This window comes from Elephantulus edwardii, unplaced genomic scaffold (genome assembly GCF_000299155.1).
Source record: "Elephantulus edwardii isolate Elephantulus edwardi_28Jun2011 unplaced genomic scaffold, EleEdw1.0 scaffold00030, whole genome shotgun sequence".
Taxonomy (NCBI): Eukaryota; Metazoa; Chordata; class Mammalia; order Macroscelidea; family Macroscelididae; genus Elephantulus; species Elephantulus edwardii.
In genome coordinates this window covers 1,151,786-1,171,370 of record NW_006399780.1, presented here as the reverse complement: position 1 = coordinate 1,171,370, position 19,585 = coordinate 1,151,786, and the positions used below count along the sequence as shown (strand labels likewise).

Sequence of the window (19,585 nt, the reverse complement as noted above, 5' to 3'; positions counted from 1 at the left end):
AGTGACTGGGATAATTGGGATGGGAGTGTCAGAGACAGTGTGATTGGCACAGGACAGAGCGGAGTTTAGGGCTGTTGTACATAGGGTCGCTATGAGTCGAAAGCGACTTGACGGCACATAACAACAACAATTCTAACAGTGATATTCTTTGGTAAGTCTATCAACATGAATAAATACATGTCTGTATGTTTGACTAGAAGGGCAGTTCATATTCACAGGGCTTTAAAGCCAATATATAAAAATATACTTGGTATCTTAAGATTAGCTTTCAGTGAATTTCCATTTTCTTTTGTTATGTTATAGAAGATTATTTCTGACTAAATGTCATGAAATACTAATAGTGAACAACTATAGCACATGAAGTATACCTCCACCATAAAGCCCAGTAAAACAACTGTAGCCAGTTGAATATAAATCAAGCTTATATTTATTACAATATCTTTCTTTTTTGCTTTCTAATATTTTTTAGCTTTGCTTTTAAACTCATTTCAACCTTATTTCCTTAACTAAGGTGCGCCTGATCCAGGCTATGGTCTTCGCAATTACGTGCTATGCATCAGAGAGTTGGACAGTGAATAGGGATGATAGAAAGAGGATTGATGCCTTTGAGCTGTGGTGCTGGAGAAGAGTTTTGAATATACCATGGACTGCTAGGAGAACAAACAGGTTTGTTCTGGAGAAGGTGAAGCTGGAATGTTCCTTGGAGTCAAGGATTCTGAAGCTTCGTCTGACACACTTTGGGCATGGGACATCATGCTTGGGAGAGTGGAAGGATGGTGAGGAGAGGAAGACCCTTGATGAGATGGATCGATTCTGTGAGTGGAGTGGTGGGAATGAGTGTGTTTGAGACGGCGAGGTTGGCACAGAATAAAACAGCATTTAGGGCTCTTGTGCTATGAGTCGCAAGTGACACGATGGCACATAACAACAACAGGATTATCTCAGTTTTCTGTTCTAGTAATTAAAACAATTCTTGACCGCCTTATCTTACTTTGTCTTTATACTGTAGCACTAACTATATGATTTTTAAAAATCAGTATTTTGAAACTAAATGCCCATGATTAAGAAATTCTTTAAATGGGCGAGCTCTGGTTCAAATCCACCAGATGCTCTGCTGGAGAAGGAGGGACAATCTCCTCCTGTACCAGTCAGATCCAGTTTGACGATACAAAAAGAAGAAATAATAATAAAAAAAAAGAAATTCTTTAAATGAATATCTGACTATTACCAAGAGACATGTCATAACAAATTCATTAGAAACAAAAAGATGCAAAAATGTTAGATTTACTACAGCACGTTTCCTACTGGCACTCTTATATGTCTTTAGATAATTAGGGTCACAGGACAGATTTCATATCTGTTGTTCTGAGGGTCACTACGGTTTATGACTCAATGACATCTAACAATAACAAGGCAAATATAGAGGGGCTACTTGGGTTTTCTTTGAAAAAGTAGTTTCAAACTGGACATTAAAACTTTGTATCGGGTGTCAAAATTTCTATTTAATCTATTCAATAAACATGAGTGGCTTAGGTAAAAGCATATGAAACTATTAGTCCATATTTATGGACAGAAATGAACAGGGTTAAAATTAATGTTGTATTTTATAAGGGGAGTTCTGGTGGCCTAGTGGCAAGAAGCTGCACTGCAATCCCAGAGGCGCATGGTTCGAATCCACCAGATGCTCTGCCAGGAAAGGAGGGACAATCTCCTCCTGTACTAGTCAGATCTGATCTGACGGTACACAGACACACACACACACACACACACACACACACACACACACACTAAAATAAACAAACAAACAAATAAATAGATTTAAAAAAATGTATTTTATACCTTACACATCAAAGCAGATTATTATTGTTGTGTGCCATAGAGTCGGAACTAACCCACTGCTGACCCTTCAGTGGGTTTTTAGAGGAAGTATATCGCACAAGAAGAGAATGCCCATCCTTCTCCTGCAGAGTAACTGGTGTATTCAAACCCCGTGCCTTTGGGATTACAGCACAGCTTCTTACCAGTAAGCCACCAGAGCTCCCTTCAAAGCAGACAGGTGTCTTAATTATTTTTCTTTCTTTTTTCCCCTATATGTTCTCTTCTTGTCAAATAGCTACCTAGTGACAAAATGTAGAGCACTTAAAGAAAGGGACTTAATGGGTAACAGAACAGTATACAGAAATAAAGTGATAGTTTTCAATAATTGGAAATTAAAAATAATCTGAGGCTCACCAAGAGACAACTCATGTAAAATTTTTTTTTGCTCCTTGTGCCTTAAGTCTGAAAAATTAAGGAAGAGCCGGAAGTGACATGAGCACAAAACTTAACTATATAGAAAACGTCTCATTGTGAAACTGCAGAGGAAAAGAGCCAGTGCTACACAAACCTTTCCCTAACAGGTCTAATGTGGGCCTCTTTGGTCCTTAAAGCAGCATAAGGTGATGACAGTGAATGAAGGCAGACCTTTCTTCAGTGATGAAGACGACAATCTGCTTTTTTTTGTGCGACAGAGAAAAATACTGCATTGCCAATATTTCTAAATACATTGAAATAAAATGGGATGAAGTACAAAATGATCACTTTAATACACTCAGAATATAACTTTACTTCTGTTATATCGTACTTTTTACAGTAGCTACTAGAATGGTCAAAGGACCTCACCTCTTTGTAACATAGAGCAGCTGAAGGACGTAGAGGAGGTGCAGGTCGCAGGCAGCTCAGGCTCCATGGTTTGGGAGTTTTAGGAGGCTCCAAAGGACCCCAATTAATGGTAGTATGTGGAGTCCCATGATGTGAAGGGTGTGGGAGCGTGTGGTATGCAGGAGTCAGTGGCACTGGTTTGCTGTCTGAATGTTTGCTGGATGGTGTGATTGGGTGGGAAGGTAGCTGCCAAGTGCACAGATTTTGAGAAAAGAGAACAAATAAATGTAAATTTCTGGTGCATTTGCAGTAAAAGAAAGCCTGATCAAATAAATTTAAGAACTTTAAAAACAAACACCATAAAAAAAAAACCCATTCTAAATAAAATAATTCCAATATAGTATTTTTTTAAATCCTCAATTTTTAAAAGCTAGTTTTCTTGTGTCAAATACTTCAGTCAGCTTGTGACATATCCGTGCTAAGACAAAAGGTTTCTAATGCTACTTTCTTCATAAAATCATGCACCTATCAGTAATGAACAGTACTGAAATCAGTCCTGAAAATTTCACTTCATTTGCAATGAGAATAATGTTTTTTGGGGAAACAGGTTGTTTCATTTATCATGAAAATGAAAAGAACAGATATCCTTTGTACTGGGCGGGGGGGGGGGGGGGGAAGCCAGGACATCCTCACCTCAAGTTAGAGAGTGTTTACTAGCTGGTGAGAGACTCAGAACCCAAACCCACCACTATCAAGTCAGGTCCAACTCACAGAGACCTTCCACTGGGTTTCTAAGGCTGTAAATCTTTATAAGAGAAAATGACCCTCTCTTCTCTCTAGAAATGGTTCACATTTCTACTAGGGTGACTGAAAGATTCCAACTGTTGACCTTTTGGTTAGCGGTCTACACGTGACAAACTACACCACGAGGGTTTCTTTGGTGATATAAGGTCAGCAAAACTAGGGTCTGCCCACTGCTTTTGCATATATATATTTTTTTAAAAAATTACTGGCACACAACTATGAACATTCTTTTATTATTGTCTATGGTGCTTTCATACTACAACAGCTGCTGTTGTAACAGCTGACAACAGAGACTTTATGGACTATAAAACTGAAAATATTTATTATCTGCCTCTCTGCAAGAAAAAAATTGCCAATCTCTGGGATAAAGATCTTCTTTACTTAGAAAATGTAATCCATTTTGATAAAAATGATGTTTGTTTGTTTGTTTTTTAAAGATCCATTATACTAACAGTTAATAAAGAAAATGTGAAATAAAAGAAGTAACACTCAATATTGACCAATGACCTAAAATCAGCCAATGACAATGAAGTATATGTAACAGGCTCATGAGCTAAATGGATCACTAAAGTGAGGTCACTGTTCTAAAAAATTAACATCTAAAAAGCATGTTAAGAAGCCAAAGTCATGACAGCCAAGAACATGTGCACTTAACTTTCTATAAAAGCTGTAAAAACATCACACGCCAGTCCTTGGTGGAAGAATGGTGACTGAGAGTGTGAGATTAATAATGTGTAAATATAACTATATTAAAATCTTTGAGTTGTTAAATGTTAAAAACTCACAGAAAATTTTGCAAGAGATTCCTTGTGACAACAATGTCAAAGTAGTGTTTGATTCTATTTTTCCTAACTTGAAAAAGCAAAATTTGCTATTATTTTATGTTAAAATTAGACCACTATTCATGTTGGATATAGTCAGATGACAGGGAGAATGCATATTCCTCTCAAAAAAGAATTTCCTAGAAAGAACAGAGAACATTTCAAAAGTTCATTTTCTGAGGAACAGTCTTGTACATAGGACTTAATAACTAGGCTTTTAGAAGACACCTTCCTTGCCAGTGAGTAATAACAAAAAGAAAGAGTGATGCCTAGGTTCAAGCACCCAGTAAAATTTTATTTGATAAAAAATTTAATAAAGTTTAGTTTTAGCTTGTTTTTGAGAGTATGAATAAAAAAGAGACTGCCATTTTTCTCTATAAGCATAAAGCAATGTCTTTTTTAGAGGATGGCAAGGTTACAAATGGCACAGCCACTGAAAATGTTAGCTAAAGCAAATGGACTGCTGGAATATGGAGGGTACAATGACACTCTAAGCAATTTCTCTCCACACTAAGGTATCTTGATTTAAAACTTAATTTGAAGAATGAATGGGGAAATAAACTTAAATGGGAGAAAAAGCCTTAATAAAGCTCATAATAATCTTATACAGACTGAAGAAAAATTTCTATAAACAAATGTTTTATAATTATTCATTTTTAAAAGGTGCATCCAGTTTTAAATGTTAATATTTAATGATGAATATTAAAATAATTTTGTACTGATTATTTTAATTATGAAAAGCCAGTAAAAAAAGTTTTATACACTGAAACCTTGGTATTGGTTGGCAGAGTTTTAAGCACATGAAAAATGAACAGAACTACTAAGCTCTTCTAAGTAAAAATAAGACTTTCTTAAAATAAAAACTAAGAATTATATTTTATAGTCTTCAACAAGAATCTGTCCTTTCTCTTTTTTTTGAAAACCACCACAATCAGTTATATTTTATTAAATGTAGTAAATAAAGTTAAAATTATTGGAAAAATAAGCAGTAGCCAGTGGCTTGTGGGGATTAATAGAAAACTCTCCTATGTTACTCTTTAAGATCCTAAGAGACACAGTCTATGGTCTCATCTTTATCAAATAGAGTATGAGTTCACAGCTTCAGGATGCTTCATGATAATGATTCGTATGAAACCAACAGATGGATAAGAAACAACTATCTGCAGAGACCTATGAAGCAAATATACTATATTATGGATCTAGATATCAGTTGTTATTAAGTATATGATCATTTCCTGAGAGCTCAACCAAAGACTGATACTGTTTGGAGTCAGAAAAGTGTAGCACGAGTCCTTACTGTATGAGATGGCACAGAATGAGGCTTAATTGTGGGATTTCCGATAGACGTGACTTTAGTTTGTTTCTGTAGGTGATCCACCCATTCGTGTAAATCCTGCTGGTTGTTGCATGATACTAATATCCGCTCAATCATGTTCCCTAGAAGAGATAACAAAAACAGATTGAGACAGACCAACTGGCAAAAATGTACACACAAGCTGGGACATACATAAACCCAGAATATAACTCAATAATGCTTAAACATCAGCCCTCTCAATTATTTAAGCAAGAATATGCAAACAAATTAATAGTGTAGCTCTCATCAAAAAATAGTATTCACAAAAGTTTGTGCCTATCACCTGATATTTCAAATGAATTTTTATGATTTTCACTGTCATCAAGCTTTGTGATTGTCATTCCTGTTGTTGGTAGCTTTCCCTAAAAAAGAGCCCCCCCAACAAAAGAAAAGCAATTAGTGTTTTTCTACTAAAGAACATATCACTATTAAATATTAAATGATACAGAAATGAAAGAAGAACTATATTTAGAAACCAAAAACAAAAGCTCTTTTTGTACCACATGCATGCATCATGTAAAAACCTTCCATCCCAACTAAGAAGTCATAAAACTTTAATAAAAGAAAAGATTGAGAAGATCATTAAACAAGAATAAAACTAAACTTCATCTGATAAATTACTCCAAGCATATACACCGGGACACAAAAATATTACACATTATAGTTCAAAAAATAAGTAACAAAACCCCCTTAGTATCCAGAACTGCTAATTTTGTTTTGTTTGCTTGGTTTTTAAAATGTTTATACTCATTCAGTGTTGTACACTTTAGAACAGCCATTTAAAATTATTTGCTTTATATACAGAAAGGAAGCATTTATCTGTCTCATAAAGATATACAGAAGAAGGTCCAAATTTGAAGGCTAAAGTAAAGGTGGGCAAAAAAACCTTGTAGGAAAAATAGTTATATTTGTAATTTAAATATACAGTATACAGAAAATATATAGTTATGCTACATGTTGTGCACAATGTTAAAAAAAGAGGAGGCTGGCATCTAAGTTCTCTCTGAAAAAAGAAGAAATGTGGCAACTGGAAGAGGAAATACAATACAAAGATTACTAGAATAAGCACACAATAAAATAACTAGTAACAAAGAAATATTTTAAAAATAAAATAACATAGCCCAGATCCACAAGCAAAACTATGATATATTGTGAGCAAACAACTATTTATAAAACTGTATGTTTTCTGAACAAAGTTGCCTATGGAAAAATTATTCAGCTAATGAGAATGTTTCCATCAGAAGCTCTAAAAGTACTTTTCAGTGGGATCAAGGAAAGAATTCTGCCCCCCATCAGGGAACTTTCTGCAAAAATTTCACAGAGACACTCCTGACATTGACTGTGTACAGTTTATAAATACTGCTAAATGTCCTACAATGCCGCAGACAACCTCATATTCCCTCCCTAAACAAAGAATTGTCCAGCCCAAATTAACAATAGTGCCAATAATGAAAAATCTTGCCCTAGCACTTGTTGTTGTTGTTATATGCTGTCACCTGCAACTCCTATGGACCCTTTGTACAATATCTTGAAACCCTGTCCTATCCTAAACCGAGATATTACTGCTTTTGACACACACGTGCCCCCACTGTTCCAGTCACTGTATCAATCCATCTCATCCAGGGTCTCCCTCTCCTGCGTCGTGCCTCCACCCTTCCAAGCATGATGTCCTGCTCCAAGGACCAGTCCCTCGAGGCAACATACCCAAAGTATATGAGACAGAGTACAAAATCCTTGCCTTCAAGAAGCAACTTGGTTCTACCCTCTCCAGAACAGACTTATTTGTTCTCTTGGCAGTCCATAGTATATTTAACACTCAGCACCACAACTCAAAGGCATCGATTCTGCATCGATTCTTCTTCTGTCATCTTTACTCATTGTCCAGCTCTCTGATGTATAGCAAGTTACTGTGAAGATCATGGCCTGGATCAGGCATACCTTAGTCTCCAGAATGACATCCTTGCTCTTCAGCATTCTGCAGAGGTCACTGACAGCCCCTTTTTTCAATGATATTTGTTTTCTTATTTCTTGTCTTCAAGTGCCAAGTGTGTTGACTGTGGAACCAAGTAAGTTGAAATTGTTAAGAATCTCTATCATTCTTCTCCATCTATCATGATGCTGCCAATTGTCCCAGTGGTGAGAATCTTTGTTTTCTCAACGCTGAGCTTCAATCTGCATTGAAAACTGCAGTCCCTGACCTTCTGCAGCAAATGACTCAAGTCCTCCTCAGTTTTGGTAAACAAAGTTGTGTCATCTGCATAGCACAGGTTGTTGATGAGTCTTCTTCCAATTCTGATGCCACTTTCCTCCTCTTAAAGTCCAGCCTCCTGAATGATCTGTTCCGCATACAGATTGAAAAGGTAAAACAGCACTAACAGAGAAGAAATTTCTAAGAACATTGTGCAGAAAGAATGAAAATGTGGGATCCTATCATTGGAATGAGATTTTCAATAGCATGTCAATAACAACACTCAAGCCAAATACTGTAAGCCCAACTAGCATTGTATGAAAGTAAGCCTACTGTAAATTATAAATCTGTTAAAAGTTAAACAGCAAGCAGGATCTCGTGTTTAGCTAACCCACTCAGTCACAGCTATGGTAAATTTAACATCTAACACAGGGAGATTTTTTAGACTATAAAATACCAAGACCAAGAGGTAAACAAAGAGAAGGGGGAAGAATGCTGTTTACAGTGAAGTGATTACAATCAATGTCAAGAGTTAAAATGTGCACAAACTGTTAGATGCAAAACCAACACACTCTATAAACTTTTCCAAATCGCAATAAAAAGTATAATGTCAGTCATTGCTCTTGGAATCAACTCATAGTTGACCCTACACTGGGTTTCTGAGGCTTTAAATTGTATAGGAGGAGATTAACCATCTGTTTTCCTCAGTACATTTGAATTGTCAGAGATACTGTCCTTGGGTGAGCAGGACATCTACTTACGGATTACGACAGTAGAGCTCCTCAAAATGAAAGAAAAATTTAAAAGATGGAAAACATTATGAAGTCCAATGATGCTGACTGGAAAGAGCTCAGATTTAGGTTTATCAGGCTTCTTTAACAGGGGAGCAGCCAGCAGCTCCCATGGACAACATTGCTTTGGTAGTAGCAGCCTTAGAAATTAAGTCATTATTTTTCAGAATATATCCATCTACATCTACATTACAGACTTTTGAAATGCTTGTACTAGAATAAATCTGTAATGACAATTCCTTTTTGGGCATTAGCCAAAGCTTTTTGGGGTGGTAAAATCAAAATATGTTTCTTTTTTGAGTTGGTATTCACTTGAGCTTTCTGAGGACAATATATAAATAATCATGTTACAGAGAAATGCAAATCAAAGAGAACAATGCATCTGACTTAAATCATCTGGTGATTGTTGTTGTCGTTATATGCCCTAGAGTTGACCAAGACCCATAGTGATCCTACGAACAATGCCATATCCTGAACCAACCTCAGCACTAATTAGTTTTTAAGAAAATTTATAGAGATAGTACTATTACCTTCACAGAAAAAGAAAGCTTGTGGAGGGATAGCACAAGACAGAAAACACTAGAGGAGATGGACTGACACAGTAACTGGGGTAATGGGTTAGATATATTATAGTCAGTGAGACTAGCTCAGGACAGGGTTCAGAGCTATTGTGCATAGGGTAGCTATGTTTCATAGGTGACTCAAAGCTACATAACAACTTCACAGAGAAAAGGCAATGAAACCATGAGAACATTTATTAGCCATAGAGAAGGAAATCATTCCACAACACTACAAAGTTCAAAATCAGAAGAAATATCACCTTGCATTCTTATTAAAAGATCATTCATATTTTCCCAAAGAAAAGTAGTGCATGAGTTTTTCTTATTATGCTAAATGGTCACTCAAACAATAAAATATCATTTAAAAACGTGCTTTACCTGATAGATAAAACCACTCATCCTAGGACTGGCAGACAACATTAGCAAAATATTTGGGAAGAGTAGAAGGTATCTTTCATTCTTTTCCTAATGTAAAATAAACAAAGAAATTCACATAATTTAAAAAAAACCCAGCACAATAAGATAGATGTGAGCACGAACAGTTCCTTTATACATGCCCTATCAAACATTGTACTTCCTGTTTAGGTTTACTTCTTCTAGATTTTATGAGCTAGATAAAAAAGAAACAAAATTATAATAAATTTTATACTAAGTATTAACGTTATTGAGATGTGCTTTAACGTATGACAAAAGGATTTAATAAAGTCTTCAAAATAAAAACGTAATAAAGGAAACAAAGTTATTAAAAGATCTCAGACTAGCAAGTAGCCTCACAACTAATTTATGTTAGTTTTGTTATGTTAAAGTTATGTATGCTTTTAAAAAATATCTGCATAACAAGCTCAGGTCTGTCATTAACTGATTTGATTTTTTTTTAATCAAAATTTTCTTTACATGGTTGAGAGGAAAAGAACCTATAATACTTTAGGGAGAGGTAAAAAGACCAAGCAGATAATATAAACTAAAGTTAAGACTAAAATTTTAAGCTTTGGTATTATTATTTCTGTTACTTCTATAAAACTTTAAAGGTATGGCCAATCAAAGCTGTCCTCCATAAGCTTATATAAGTCACTTAAAACTTAAAAGTATTACTTATAAATTGAAACAGTCTTATTCACTGTTGGTGGGAATGTAAGATGGTGCAACCATTGTGGAAGGCGGTGTGGCACTTTCTCAAAAAATTGCAAATAGAGATACCATTTGACCCAGCAATCCCATTACTGGGAATATACCCAAGAGAGACCATGTCTGCCATCCAAGCAGATATATGCACACCCACGTTTATTGCAGCTTTGTTTACAATAGCAAAGAGTTGGAAGCAGCCTAAGGGCCCATCAAAAAAAGAATGGATAGAGAAGCTGTGGTATATCCACACAATGGAATACTACGCAGCATTGAAAAACAAGGAACTCATGTAATATTATTCAAAGTGGGTGACCCTGGAGGACATTATGCTGAGTGAAATATCTCAGTCACAAAGGGACAAATACTGCATGATGCCACTGTTGTAGAATGGGTCTGACATCAGGGTGGGGGTATGACAGAAAAAACTGGATAAATTATGTATATTGTATTGAAACAGATGAGGGAAAGAACAGATTAGAAGTGATGTATGATTGAGTATTATGGTTAGCACAGGAATCCAGAATTAAGGTTGCATAGAGAAGTGTACTCGGGGTGGGGGGGGGGGGGAAGGGATGTGGGAATTGTATACTAATGAAGGAATTTTTTTTTCTCTCTCTCTTTGGAGGGGGAAGCAAACTGGTGGGGAGGGGTGGGCAGGGAGAAAACTGCGGCAATGAATGAATGGAAATCCAAAACCTCTGTAAAAAAAAAACAAAACAAAAACAAAACCAAAAAATTACATTAAACTGAGGAAAAAAAAAAACAACAACACAAAAAACCCAAGAAAACAAAAAACAGTCTCCTTCAATTATATAACAAAAGCCAAGTAATTATAACTAAAGGGGAAAAAAACAACTTCCAACAATCTAAAAGGAGTCACAGAAACAGTAATATCTAAAGAGTTCTTTAGCATGCTTCAAATAAACACTAAACCACTTCACAAAAAACAAACCACAAACAAAAAGCTGCACTGTCTTAGCAGGTTAAATCCACAAATTACTTTGGAGAAAGAAGAGAGGTCTCCTGTACTTGGAAAGTCGATGTAGGGTCACTCTGGCAGGAGAAAAGACCCTGGAGGAGATGGACTGATAATAGTGACTGTGGCAATGCAGGCAGGTGTGTCAGAGACAGTGAGACTGGCTCAGGATAGGGATGGGTTCAGAGCTACAGTTCAGAGTCCCTATGAGTCACAGTTGACTCAACAGCGACAACATACCACCACCACCACTTTGAGTCAGAACAGACCTGATGACAGTGGGTTTTAAGTGAAGTTTCTTTTATATATATCAAGGATAAACGTAGACAATAAGTCATAAAATTTCTATTACATTTTACCTGTCACTGCTTGACATTCTTTTAAATTTTATAAGACTGTGAGATTGTAACTGTCTACATGTCTCTCTGGTGGTGGTCCCTTAATGTGTTCCTTCCACCACTGTATACATTTAATCATTCCACAGAGATGACAAAAACCACATTCAGGACATATTTTTCATCTACATTACCTCACTTCCCGCACATTGAATCATGACTTGTGACATGTATATGACATTGCCCAGAGTTTTAATGTCATCTCCCTCCCAGCTTCGGATAGCTTCTGTCAGAATCTGTAACTCAAGCTCCTTCCTCTTACGTACTTCTTGACACTGGGCCTGGAAAACAGAGAACAAACTGGTAAGAGAGACAGAAATGTCCAGAATCTAAGGTTTTGGTCACAGTTCTTCTTTTGTTTTTTTACCTCACTTAATAGCAAGTATATTTTAGATGGATAACATAAACAAGACAATCCAAAGTAATTGCTGCTGAATTGATTCTGACCTGAGGTGACTGTGTGTGTTGTAATGACTGTCTGTGTGGTAGAGTAGAACATTTATTGTTCTTAAAATAATCTATCAAACTTCTTAATTCACAAATATAATTCTAATCAGGAGAAGCAAAATAAACAACTGGAACATAAGCAGCAAGTCAGCCAATGACTTACTGAGATCATGTTACTTGACAAGAGATTTTGTTACTTTTAGGAAGAAATGCAGACTCGACAAAGGGAGGAAAGAAAATCAAACCAAAAAAACCTTTCTGCTTTTATTACTCAGAAGACTGAGAAGAAAGGGGAAAAGGAGTAATCATAACTTGTGCTACAAACAAAACATGTATTTCAAAAGCACAGTTGGTAAAATACCGTGACAAGAGACACATCAGAGCCCCTACTCTTAGGGTTCAAGCTGTATTACTAAAAAGACATAGTAGATGAAGATTAAAACATATTTTAAGTCCTTTAGTTAACTAAAACATGAATTATTTTGTGCCATACTTATAATTTTTAAAAATGATATTATCTTTTGATTTTTCTGGTGTGCAATCATAAGAATTTTCTAGTGATGCATTTATCCACTATTACGGCTTCATTTGCAAAAAACCATGAATTATATAATACAAATAATTTTTTCTTCATCTAACTTTTCAGTCAATAAAGATATTCTACATTCCTTTGTTGTTATAGTAATTGAGGAAGGAAAAGTAAGTTGCTTACTGAAAGGTTTTTGAAGGCAGTCATGGATTTTTGAATATCTTGTCGATCTGGATGGTAATCCTTTGAATAAAAGCAGCACACAATTAGTTTTCATAATGAAATGTTTTTCTTAAAAAGAAAACCTTGAAACTTTCAGTTCTTAATCTGCCATTCCTACCCCCCACCCCAGCACTGGACAGAAATATTATTTCTTATTCTTTAAGGGAATCATCAAAAAGCCAACAATCTCAGGCTTAATAAATATAATGCACTTAAATGAAAATAATTTGTAACAGAAAACTCAATAGTAGAGGTCAGTAAAACAAACTGTGGATTTTATACATAAGTTTAACTGCAACACCATTTGTTTACATATTGTCTACAGCGTCTTTTATTAGAGGCTCTAAAAACCGAATTGACAACATCATGTCAACAGATTTTTGGACTGTAACTTTTGAGCTGAGTAAGTGTGAAAAAGACTAGACATTAAAAAGATTAAGTATCCAGTTATGGATTTTAATAGCATTCCCCAAAAAGATTTGTTTAGGTCCTCATATCTAGTATCTGTGAACATGATCTTGTTGGAAATAAAGTCTTAGAAGATGTTATCAGTTTACAAGAGGATATACTGGAGCAAGGCATTCACTCTGAGTTACAAAGTGTAAAAAACACAGAGCGAAGATGGTCATGTGAAGATGCATTTACAAGTCAAGGACCACAAGTTCTGAGATAACCAGAATCTTAGACAAGGGAAAATCTTCTACAGCAGAGAAAATGTGAGCTTGAGTATACCCTGAATCTATACTCTCAGCCTCCAGAAATGTGAGAATGAATCTGTTTTTAAAATCCATATACAATTTGTGGTACGTCATTATGGCAACTCAACAAAACTAATAAAAACTTCTGCACAAAAATGTTTACTGACCTCTAGCTAAGAGAGGATCTTGAGTTCACAGTGTGCTAGTTAAAATGAAGATAATTCCCTTTACAGGTTGTTACATTATAACTTAAGGTCTTAAACCGAAAGTTCCTAATATAACACCACAATGGAGATTTTTTCCTCTTTGAAAAATTGTAATTTGAATGAAAGTTTATAAGGCAAACTTGTATCTCATTCAACCATTCATATAAAACTATCACAACAGTGTTTTAAAATTTATGATTCTACAGCATTTGACAATTTCTCCATTGGAAGCAGTGGACAAAGGAGTAGATGAAAATGCAAATGTCTTTAACTGCTGTACTACTGAGCTGGGTAAGGATAAAGAAATATTTAATAAAATCATTGAGAAAAGCTATTAAATGAAAAACTTTTGGTAAACTAATTGTTGTCCTAGCTTCTAAAAGAAATTATTATTAATAATTTCTCATATAGTAAATCTGGTGACAATACCACTAATTCGTTAACTAATGGATTCTAAAAGACAGAAATGTAAAAAAATTAATACCTCCATATGTCTTTCAAGTTCCTTGAGTAATGTGGGGTATTTATCTAGGCGCATAAATGGTTTGCTGAGGCCAGTAGTTAACACAAGAATTCCAGGGCTGTTGGCACCTTTCAACTCCATAAATTCGCCCAATTCCTCACTATTGACAAAACAATAGGGAAAAACAAGAAAAAGATGACCATTGTTACAGTTAGGCTATTTCCATCAGCAGTGAGGATGACTTAGGAAACGAGAATATAATACACCGTTTAATATTTTGAAAGGAATAATTATTTTAATAAATACCAAACAAGGCTCATTTTGCGATTGGATTGTTTACTTTTATCTTGTGAGGTGCTGGGGTATTCTATAAATTTTACATATAAGTCCCTTATCAGACATGTTATTATCAAATATTTTCCCAGTGTGACTTTCCTTTTAATCCTGTTCAAGTTTTTTGATTGTACATAGGGATTTGATTCTTAGAAGTTATCTCCTTCATCTATTTTATTTTCTCCTGGTTGTAAGTTTTCCAAGATATGAACAGATACTTCACCAAAGAAGACACTGAGATGGCGAACAAACACATGAAGAAATGTTCAAGCTCTAAGAGAGATGCTCATCAAAAAACCTCATAAGCAGTTCCTTACTTTACCTCTGCCTTGCATGTGGACTTCCAAGCTGTAAAACAACCCAGTGGTAGATGGAATTGGCTCCAGAACTTAAGAACAATTAATGATACAGTTGAGCATCTACATATTGTGGTTCCTAACCTTTATACTATAATAGACAAAGTACTAGTCAATAGGCCATTTATTTTAAGAACTACCTTCCTTCTGTAACATGATTTGTGCCACTGTTAGAACATCTACTTGGAATATTATTGCTTTTTAATTTTTGACTCATGTACTTTTAACTTGTTAGTTAAATTTGTGTCTTCTAGGCTCCAGGAATAGATGGTATACCAATTGACATATTTCAGTTAACAGATGCTGCCCTGGACGTGCTCACCAAGTTGTGCCAAGAAATCTGGAGAACGACCACTTGGCCAACTGATTGGAAGAGATCGATATTTGTTCCTATTCCAAAGAAAGGTGACCCAACAGAATGTGGAAACTACAGAACAATCTCACTGATTTCACATGCAAGCAAGATTTTACTGAAGATTATGCAAAAATGACTGGAACAGCAAATCAACAGAGAACTACCAGAAGTCCAGGCTGGGTTTAAAAGGGGTCGTGGTATTAGAGATATTGTAGCTGATGTTAGATGGATCTTAGATGAAAGCAGGGAATACCAGAGGAATGTCTATCTGTGTTTCATTGACTATGCAAAGGCATTTGACTGTGTAGATCATAACAAACTGTGGCTGACTCTGAGAAGAATGGGAATCCCAGAGCACTTGATCATTCTAATGCGAAACTTATACTTGGACCAGGAGGCAGTCGTCAGAACAGAGCAGGGGAACACTGCATGGTTCAAAATTGAGAAGGGCATACGCCAGGGATGCATCCTATCTCCATACCTTTTCAACCTATATGCAGAACAGATTATCCGGGAGGCTGGGCTATATGAGGAGAAATGTGGGGTCAAGATTGGTGGACGATTTATCAACAACCTGCATTATGTGGATGACACAACCCTGCTTGTTGAAACTGAAGAGGACCTGAAGCGCCTGCTGCAGAGTGTCATGGACTGCAGCCTACAATATGGATTGAGGCTCAATGTCAAGAAGACAAAGATTCTCACCACTGGACCAAATGGCAGCATCAGGATGGATGGTGAAGAGATTGAGATTGTACAAAGCTTTAGTTTGCTTGGCTCTGTAGTCAACAGTCTTGGCACCAGCAGCCAGGAAATTCAAAGGCGCATTGCCATGGGAAAGTCTGCTGTTAGGGACCTCTCCAAAGTACTGAAGAGCAATGGTGTCTCTCTGGAGACTAAGGTGCGTCTGATACAGCCTATGGTCTTCGCAATCACTTGTTATGCATCAGAGACTTGGACAATGACCAAGGAGGATAGAAGGAGAATTGATGCCTTTGAGCTGTGGTGCTGGAGAAGAGTATTGAGAATACCATGGACTGCTAGGAAAACAAACAGATTTGTCCTGGAAAGGGTTAAACCGGGTGGCTCCTTGGAGGCAAAGATTCGGAAGCTCCCTCTAACATACTTTGGACATGTTGTGAGGAGGGACCGGTCCCTGGAGAGGGATATCATGCTTGGGAGGTGGAGGGACAGCGCAGGAAAGGAAGGCCCTCTATGAGGTGGATTGATTTAGTGACTGGGATAATTGGGATGGGAGTGTCAGAGACAGTGCAATTGGCACAGGACAGAGCAGAGTTTAGGGCTGTTGTACATAGGGTCGCTATGAGTCGCAAGCGACTCGACGGCACATAACAACAACAACAACAACAGGCTGCAGCACTTCCATGATACATCTTCAAGGATATGAACATGTACGGCTAAGCACAATTGATAACAGTGCATCTACATTCCAAATCAATTTCCACAATTGTCCACGTGCTTCCTATTGCCAAAGGGGCCCTTTAGAGTAGTGAGAGAAGATCTTCACCCTGAAACCTACAGCGTCCCTTTTCAGCAGGAAGTAGTTAAGAGAATATGCCATCCCCTTTTTCTTATGAATCGGGGTTAAGTCTCTCTCAGGGAGGAGTGATACAGAATGGCAAAGGATACACTGACAAAGGAGATTAATCAGAAATGGCTTTGACAAGCACTGTGGTAACTGGACAATTAAAACAGACTTTCAAGGGGGGGAAAACAAGAGGAACGAACTGGGGGGGAGGGTAGAGAAAATAGTGCAACAATGAATGAATGGAAACTCAAAATCTCTGTAAATGTTCATTAAAATTAATAAAATTTAATTAAAACCAAACAAACAAAAAAACCTATGAGATGTCATCTCATCCCAGCAAAACTAGCAAAGTTTAACAGAGCAGCAAACAACAAATGTTGGTGAGTTTGTGGAGCAACTGGCACCCTTATTCACTGTTGATGGGAGTGTAAAACGGTGCAACCACTATGGCAGGCAGTATGACACTTTCTCAAAAAGTTGGAAATAGAAATATCATTTGACCCAGCAATTCCACTACTGGGAATATATCCTAAAGAAACCAGAACTGCCACCCAAGCAGACAGATGCACATCTACATTTACTGCTGCATTATTCACAACAGCTAAGAGATTAAGACAATCCAAGTGCCCATCAACAAATGAATGGATAGAGAAGCTGTGGTATACTTACACAACGGAATATTACACAGCACTGAAAAACAAGGAGCTAAAAATTTTATAAAAAATGGGTGATCTTGAAGGACATTATGCTAAGTGAAATATTTCAATCACAAGAGGACAAATACTGCATAATGTTACTGTTATAAAACAAGACTGACATGGGGGTTGAAGTGAAACTAAGAAAAGAGGAAATAAATAATAAAACTACATTGGAACATATGAGGAAAAGAACTGCTTAAAAGAAATATATGATTAGGTATTTTTTGCATGACAACAGTCCATAATAAGAAGTGCCTAGCCAAGTGGACTGGGGGCAAAAAGAGAGGGAGAAACTGTCCAACAGTGAATGATTTTTGCAACAATGAATGATTTTTTTAAGAGAAAAGCAAACTCTAGGCAGGTAGGGAGGAGAATGCGCAACAATGAATAAATGGAAATCCATGTTTTAAAATCACAAGAAAAATTTTATTAAAAAATACCATATAAGGAGAAAAGACTCATGTTACTGTTCTCATACACTTTCAAGAGTATTAATTATATATGACAGAAAATATTTTCCCCTATGCAATTTCATTAAAGAAATAGGTACTTCAATACATCAATTATATCCAGATGTGTCCAAATGTATGATTTCAATCTTTGAACCAGATCAATCTCAAATTTGGGAACCATAAAAATGCTAAGAATTCTAATGGTGTCGCTTAAGTAAATGACACTTTAAAGATATAATAAACCTCAGCAAGACACTGTTCTATATACCTGTTGTTAATTGCCATTGAGGTTGAGCATGGCTAAGAGTGACACTATGTATGAACAAAAGGACTGAAGCCTTTCTAGAACTATGGACACCTATCAAAGTTCATACAGTTTCCAGAGGCATTTTTTTAGGTAGTGGATGCCACTCCTGCTTCCACATCCATATACCTACTGGTTCAATAAATGTGCAACTGGATGTCTACTGTATTCTAACGATTACATTTAATGAATAGTTCCTGACTATGAAGATTACAAGATGTAGTCCAATAAAATCACTAATACTTAGTACTTCAAAAACATTTACATTTTAATTTAAGCCTTAGAGTCTGAAAGCAGAAACAAATTCACATATCCAGTAATTAAATCATTTTTAAAAACAAATGTTTACTATTTTACCATTGCTCTGTCACAAAAAATAATCTCTACTACACTTCAACTCAGTTACTATCAACATACAGAGCCTTGGTGGCCAACTGGTAAGAAACTGTACTGCAAGCCTAAATGTATTCAGTCTGAGTCCATCAGATGTTCTGTGGGAGAAAGATGGGCAATCTCCTGTGTGACTGTTTCTGAAAACATGCAAGAGGGTCAGATATGGGTTGGTTCCAATTAGCTAGCAAACAACATCAATTATATACTTAAACTGGTCTACTCTCATAAAGATATGAATTGGTTCCAACTTGCTAGCAAACAACATCAATTATATACTTAAATTGGTCTACTCTCAGAAACCTGATGGAAGATGGGTAGGAGCTGGAATCAACTCCATGGCAGGAGGCTTGTGGTTGAGTTTATATATTAAGAAGCCCTTTATTAACATACAAACTTTATTTGCCTTGATAGCTGGAATTCAACAGCCATAATGCTCACAGAAGCAACAGAAGAGTAAGGAGAACAGCTATGAAAAATCAAGTTCAATGACATGGATAAGAAACTTAGGACTAAGAGAAACTGATGTTTTTAAATATCAGGCTGAAAACAAATTTATGAGCCCTATATAATTAGCCTTCGATTTCTTAAATGCATAAAACTTCTGCAGAAGACTATTTCTATCTAAATGTGTTTGTATAAAACCTCAGACAATCTCATTAAGCAAGGTCCACTGTTTTTAAGAATATATAACATACATCCACTCCTTACTTATCAATTAATTCATCTAACATTTCACACTTACAATTAACCTTCAAAAAACTCTCAGAAAGCATCATTGATGGTTCAGATTCCATGTGAGGCCAATGTTGCATCCTTCAAAGACCTCCCAACAACATACTGGATTCCCTGGTGAACATCTGGACACAAAAATGTCTGAATCTGGACTCACTTGGACCATAATTGAAAAGCTTTGTCTTTAAAATTCT

At 36.2% G+C, this 19,585-nt stretch overlaps 1 protein-coding gene across 5 annotated transcripts in view; it reads right to left on the bottom strand.

The window, feature by feature from the left end:
* The window catches only part of ARHGEF7 (Rho guanine nucleotide exchange factor (GEF) 7), a 277,811-nt gene that overhangs the window by 36,590 nt on the left and 221,636 nt on the right, over window positions 1–19,585 (bottom strand). For all 5 annotated transcript variants that reach the window (XM_006883801.1, XM_006883799.1, XM_006883798.1 and 2 more), the window contains 7 exons: window positions 14,241–14,379; window positions 12,814–12,873; window positions 11,789–11,935; window positions 9,537–9,623; window positions 5,903–5,981; window positions 5,563–5,702; window positions 2,662–2,886 (listed from right to left, as the gene is read on the bottom strand). In XM_006883801.1, coding sequence (XP_006883863.1) covers window positions 2,662–2,886; window positions 5,563–5,702; window positions 5,903–5,981; window positions 9,537–9,623; window positions 11,789–11,935; window positions 12,814–12,873; window positions 14,241–14,379 — 877 coding nt within the window. The remainder of the gene's footprint in view (window positions 1–2,661; window positions 2,887–5,562; window positions 5,703–5,902; window positions 5,982–9,536; window positions 9,624–11,788; window positions 11,936–12,813; window positions 12,874–14,240; window positions 14,380–19,585) is intronic.